General features: G+C 35.6%; 1 protein-coding gene across 1 annotated transcript; it reads right to left on the bottom strand.

Annotated features, from left to right (window-relative positions):
- Window positions 1-1,793: 1,793 nt before the first annotated feature.
- On the bottom strand, window positions 1,794-5,189 carry LOC119837247. The gene is made up of 2 exons (XM_038362765.1): window positions 5,145-5,189; window positions 1,794-4,397 (listed from the first exon to the last, which is right to left on the bottom strand). The coding sequence occupies exons 1-2, from the start codon at window positions 5,187-5,189 to the stop codon at window positions 1,941-1,943; spliced, it is 2,502 nt and encodes an 833-aa protein (XP_038218693.1). The 3' UTR covers window positions 1,794-1,940.
- Between the last annotated feature and the right edge of the window lie 1,678 nt (window positions 5,190-6,867).

Below are 6,867 nucleotides of genomic sequence, written 5' to 3'. Positions count from 1 at the left end.
AAATTATTTTATAGTTTTTAGTTTGATGTGCTTGAAAAGCGTGTTTTTTAGTTTTTTTAAACTATATTTTATTTAAACATGTTTAGATAGACACCCCTAAAAATAGCCTTACCTGTTGCAAGGCACCGGGCATCAGTTTTTTGCTAGAACCTTTGTCCTTTGAGAAAAGTATGGGAGCTAACATAGGTCTGTTGTGTGGTTTGTTATTTGTCGTGCGTGACGAAAAATGGTTGTTGTACATATAATAAGAAGAATTGAGTCTTTAAATATTTTGAAATGAAATATTTACAAAATTGTTATCAGGTTTTTCTACGACTAAAGCCATTAATTAAATTGCAATAGTCTAACGAGTAACGAATGAATTAGGTTATTTTCGATTAACTTGACTTTTAAAATTGTTTTCATCATCAAATCATTCTAATATAGTATCGTATAGAAATTTCAAAGGTGTCTAGATGAGACAATTCTGAGTTGCCTCTCCCCCTAAGGCCACAGCTATCTTACACCATATAAAATGTCAAAACATGAATGTGTGAAATTTAGAAGTTGTATCTATTTTTATTGAATATTTTTTTTGTCATGCAGCTCCCATGAACATTTACAGTAAGGCAATTTGCAGGGCAATTTGCAGTGTGCTTACATTGCTGTAAATGAATTGCAGACTTTAAAAGGTGTGGAATAAAGAAAAAATGTATATAAGAATAATTTCGATGTGTGGATTCCTCAAAGGTTCTGAATCTGCTCATAGGGTTTGGTCCCACATCCGTTTTAAAAGCGTTTATGAGTTGAGTATGAGTTAATAAAAGCAAAGTCCTTCACAACTCTATAATAAGTGAGGTTACGTATTTTGATTTTTATTGTAGTGGTTGTTTACTTTCGTTACTTTCTGTTCAACCTACGTAGGTTGACGAGTAGTATATAGTATGTAGTAGTAGTATGTATTCGTCTACACAAAATTATGTATAAGTTAGACGAGTGTTTGAACACACATACCTTGGTAAATATTTACTGGTTTAAAAACTGGTTTTCCATAAATTGAACTGGTTATTCTACTGGTTTAAAAAATATTTTATATTGAATAGCCCTAGAGGAAGGATGGGAAACCACGGGGAACAGCTAGTAATAATACTAGTTTAATTAATTTAATTAATTAAACCCACTTAAATCACATAATTCGGTTCTAAGTGAAGAAGATCCGGTCTACTGCGTAACCTATAAAAAAAATCTTGATCCTTCCTGTAAAGCTAGGTTTCTACCGCCAAAATTGTCAATCAGTACTAAAATTTTTGCCGTAACATGAACAATTATTATTAAACACGCATAAAATTGACCACGGAATAGGAAGATAATAACGAAAGTAAAACAGTCACAGTCGAATAAACATGTGATATTATGCAACTCTATATAAGCGATAAATTACGCTTTCCTATTAACAGTTATTTCGAGTTTTTATTTAATCCTAAGTGCAGGTATATTTACTATGTTCATAAGAAAAAAATGCACCAATGCTCTTTTTAGTTACCTAGGATGATCTTGGTAGCTATTAGCTCTCATTCACAATTTAGGAAAAGAATTTTTCAATATTATTTTGTGTATAATATCGACGTATGCGCGCGCATTGATATAATAATTTACGTAATAAATAATTCTAATAAATTAGAAATTTCGTTGTTACTAATAAATAAAACATATTTGAACGTAACATTTGTTTTATCTTCACGTAAAATTCATTCACACGAGAATATTATGTACAACAGTTATATAAAGTAAAAGTTAAAAAGAAAGAATAAAGATTTTTCTTTGGTCGAATGTTTAGGCGGGATTGAGAGTATTTAAGTAAAATGTTCGTACACATAATATCACAGCGTCCCACGTTTTATAAATAAGCACACACAACGTTTATGCATTAAATTAAACAGTAAATTATTCTATTTCTTAAATTATTCGGTGGCGGCGGTTGAGGGGGTTGCCGTGGTGACCTGGTAGTCTGACTGATAGACATCGTCGTAGCCCGACATCCCGTTGACGGTGACTCCGTTGGGAGTCCCCGTGACCTCCTCGTCGGGGCCGCTACCTCCCATCATATCCGCCGTGACTCCTGCGATCAAATGATGAACTGAACTACCTCCTTGAATATTATCATCGTTGATAATTTGGAAGGGATGGTGTATGTACACTGGGACCTCTACTGGCACCTGGACTGGCACTTTGACCGGCACCTTGACTGGATATGGAACTTTAACTGGATAAGGCACTCTTTTCTCAACGGGATACGGTTTGGGAATGTAAATGGGAACTTTCTTTTCAACCTCCACCCTATGAGGTACTGGTACCTCGACCCGTACTGGCACCTTTTTCTCAACTTCAACGGGATAAGGGACTCTTTTCTCGACTGGCACGTGTATCGGATGAGGAACTTTTACCGGATAAGGTTTCGGATACGGTACCCTAATAGGTACGTGTTTGATAACTTCCACCGGTTCTCTGACTTTAACTTCGATAGGGAATGGGACCTTCTTTTCGATAGGGAAAGGTTGCGGAATAAGAATTTTAAAAGGTACTGGATATGGAACTCTTTTCTCAACTTGCACAGGCACAGGATATGGTTTGTCAACAGGGACCGCCACTTGAACCGGATATGGAACGCGTTTTTCAACTTGTACTGGAACCGGTTGGGGAACTTTTACTTCTACCTGTTTTATGACTGGAATTTGATGAATGACAGGAAATGGTCTCGGTATATACTCTTTTTCTATAACTTTAACTGGAACCGGTTGGGGAACTTTGATATGAACAGGGTACGGAACTTTTTTCTCCACAGTAACCGGGTATGGTCTATTAACTACTTTAATTTTCTCTACTGGTACCGGCACAGGCACTTTTTTCTCGACGGGATAAGGTTTAGGCACTTCAACTTTGTAAGGAACGTTCACAGGTTTTTCAACAGTTTTAATGTAACGATGATGGTGATGATGATGATGATGCTTAATCTTCGTATATACCTTTGATTTGCTGCTTGCTTCGGCTTGCAGTTCGCTTAAATCGAATTGTGGAGCATGTGTTACAGTTGTTGGTCGCTTTTTTTTACCAAATATCATCGCATTGGTCTGTGGTATAGCTGGCTTGGAACTGCGCAATGACTCCTTTACTGGAATCAGGCCATAAGTGTGCAAATACAATGGATTTTTTATTTGATTTGGCTCGGGCTGTTCATCTGTAAACTCAACAATGGGTCGATTGTGTGAAACATAACTATCAGAAGGATTAACAAATATACTTGTTGGTCGTTGGTTTCCATATGCACGTCCCGGTCGACGGCTTTGATAGTTATTTTTAGGTTGCTGATATTTATAAAATATATCTAGTTCATTGTCTTTGTACAAGTTTGAGGCGTAGTTGTTAGAAAAGTAATCATCTGCTTGGTTATCGAAATATGCATCAACTGAACGTTTTCTTCGATATGTCGCTGGTTTTTTGACTTTTGCAAAATGTGACGGACGTATCGGAACCCATTCATTTGCCCCAATGTGTTCCACAGTTGCTTGTGTCGTTGTTGTCCTATTTTTAGAAGCTCTTGTAACTCTTATATATCCTTTTGTCGTTGATTCGAGGCTTTTTGTTGATTGTGTTACAGATTTATCGCCATAAGCGAAAACACGTTGATGTGAACTAGACGAACCGACACGGTCAAAGTCACTGCTATTACTAATTGTATTCGTATCGATTGAGCTAGTTTTATTTGCCACAGTGTTATTCATTTTTTCTAAAATCCTTTTCGGCCAAATTCTCTTCGTTCTTAATAGCCTCTTCGTCGTAGATGGTGCAAATGTTGTTGTAGTATAGTTGTAGATATTGATATAGGGTGGTTTAATGTAATCCGTCCTGATACCATTGACAGTCTGGACCGGGATACTTATCTTTATAGGAGCTTTTGGTACTGTTAAAGGTTTTCCTGTCGTTGCAGCATATACCAACGGCTGAGGCTGGGGATGAGGAGTGGGCTTATTGTAATAATGTTGGGTTTGCGGACCTGGTGGCTTAACATTGTAATGCAACACACCAGGAAATTGATAAATGCCATTTGTAACTTTTAAAGGTTCTTTGGTATACACGTGTCTCGGTGGTGGAGGCTTGTAGAAATGTTTGACGGGGACGTAATACTTTTTATCTGGAGTGAGATAGATCGGCGGTTTACTGGGCGGCCTTTGTTCAATTTTAAACGTTTGGTTGAATGTTGGGGTAAGTTGTTGTTTAATTTGCTTGACAGGAAGTGTTGTTAAATTGGTAACCACAGGTACGGTCTTAGCTTCCACGGCCATCTGGTCGAAGCTGCCATCGTCTTTCGCGCTGGCTGAGCATCCATTTAATATAGTCGCTAGCGCAATGAGGATTGCTGTCTGTAAAGAAAAAAATATATTTTGACTAAACCAATCGACTCAACCTTATACAAACTAACCGTAAATTAACAATTAGAGCTATAAATATATTGGATAAAGTATTAGTAACTATTAAATATATATATTAATCAGCTAGTTATTATTTTATTCGCCCCGCTTTCCTCCGAGGTGTATAAATATAGTCTATGTCACTCAGTGAATAGACAGCTTTCTCATAGTGGAAGAATTTTGGAAATTGTAGTATTTGCGTGAAGACGTTAGAAATTTACAAAAATACAAAAGTTTCTTCTTCATAATATTAGTGCAGATATACCCTAGCATTTTTCGGGCGTAATTTTTTTAAAAACTTCAAAAATTTTAGTATGCTTAATTTTTTTATTTACACAAATATAATCACATGCTTTCTGTTCTTGCACATAGGCATATTTCTTACGGAAGAATTTCGAACAAAAAGTATAATTTATTCGCATTTATTTGTAGCGATAGTGAAAACAGCGAAAACACTTCATCACAACTAAGAAACTGAAACGTGCGAGTTGCGTGATTATAAGAATCAATTTATTTTTAAACGTTCCTCGAAATACAAAATAATTGTTTTCAATACAATAACTATATCACTTTTTTAATATTTGCGACTTAAATTCACAATAATCACTTCACTCGACCAGCGTTTCCACTTCACTTTTTTAATAATTGTCAAATGTCACTTGTTTTCCCGCGCTTTTTAAATGATATGGATGTACCTACCAAAAATTGTTGCATAGTGCTGTAGCGAATCTCGATCGCAGCCATTCGCGTAATGATACATGCGCGGAAGCGCTGCACACTTAAATAGCATTTGTTCGTGTATTGTACTTTCTCTGTCACAGCACATGTTTTGTATCGTCAGAACTTACTATGCTGTTTGTTTATAGGGACGCCCCAATAAGGAACCTTATTGACACACTTATCTAAAATTTAGACGATTTTTGTTTACCTTACTTATTACTTATTTAAGCTTATTAGCTTTACTTATTAGTGGAAGAACTGGTGAAATTATTGTCACCAGTGCTTCGACTAATCACAATTAAGTAACTATATACTATCTCTTATCTCTTGTCTCATCTATTTTCTTAGGAGTGAAATAAAGTGGGGGGGAATTTTTTGTAGAAACATTTGTTTCATGTGATCGGTTAAACTTCTTATCTCCCATCAAGTCCAAATCTTTCAGGATTTGGTCCTTTTAGATGACTTTTGATCGCTACCTAATTTAATGCTCAGAAAAAATCAAAACGAAGGAATGTGAAGTGTTTTAGTTTTTATTATAGTGTTATAATAGCTATAATTATTTATACAATATAAACCGGAAAGATTTGTATTTTGCTTGTTAGAATTTTATACAAAAACTACTCGACCTATGTGAGGATTTCAACATATTAATAAAGCAATATTTTGACCCAGTAGCATTGCCTATGCCTAATTGTATTTTATCCAAAGTCAACCAAGGCAAAGCCATTCATGTGGCTAGTTACATATATATTAATTAAGTTAATGTTCTTTAGGACATGGCAAAAACGGGGTATATTTTATGTAAGAGCCCGAACTGAGGATAAACGTTTTTTTATGTCAAAGCGGGCAACTGATCTGGTGGTTCGCCGATGGTAAGCGATCACTATCGTCTAAAAACATTGGCAGAGGTAGTGCCTCTGCGAATGCGTTACCCGCTTTTATGGGATAAGGTATAAGGAAAGGTTTGATGACTGGAAAAATGTAATGGACTGGGACGGATCAGTAGAAAGGAAACAGGCCTCCGGACCCTCCACCCACCAAAAGAAATGTTGTTGCACGCCGCGGGTACTTCTCTAATGCGAGCTGGGCCAATTCGTGCCGAAGCGTGCTCGAATCGAACACTGAAAACTGATTAAAATTTAGACTGTGATTTCTCAACCGAAATACTCGTATGTTTAGATTTTTCCTAGCTAGCTAAGAATCTAGCTGCTAGGTAACCAAATTTCAATCATCAAACATTAACCAATATTGCAACGTTTACTTCTATACTAATATTATAAAGAGGTTGTTTATAACTTTGATTTGTTTATAACATTTTTGGGGAACTAGTTGTATTTTACACTTTAACACAATTGATCGAAAAATGCAATGGGAAGTCATTGTAATGTACTTAAATTAAGTCGGAGGAATAAGGGATTTGATCATTTATTCGCTTTAATGGTCAGTTTAAAAAAATGTTCTCATTAGACCTACAATCGTTTCTTTTTTCACAAAAAAAGCTAAGCCAAGTTGTCAGAACTGAATCAAATTATATGGGTCACAAACATTCAAATAAAAAAAATCATCAAAATCTCAAAAAAGCAATACAGAGAAGCTGCTTTTGTTGAAGTCGGTTAGAAAACATTGGTACATAATATACCTAGTCTTGCCATAAATATTGTAATAAAGAAAAAAGAAAATTGTTAACTGCAAATAACATTTA

This window comes from Zerene cesonia, chromosome 27 (assembly GCF_012273895.1).
Source record: "Zerene cesonia ecotype Mississippi chromosome 27, Zerene_cesonia_1.1, whole genome shotgun sequence".
Taxonomy (NCBI): Eukaryota; Metazoa; Arthropoda; class Insecta; order Lepidoptera; family Pieridae; genus Zerene; species Zerene cesonia.
Note: the sequence above shows the minus strand (reverse complement) of the source record. Positions and strands in the feature narration are given on the sequence as shown.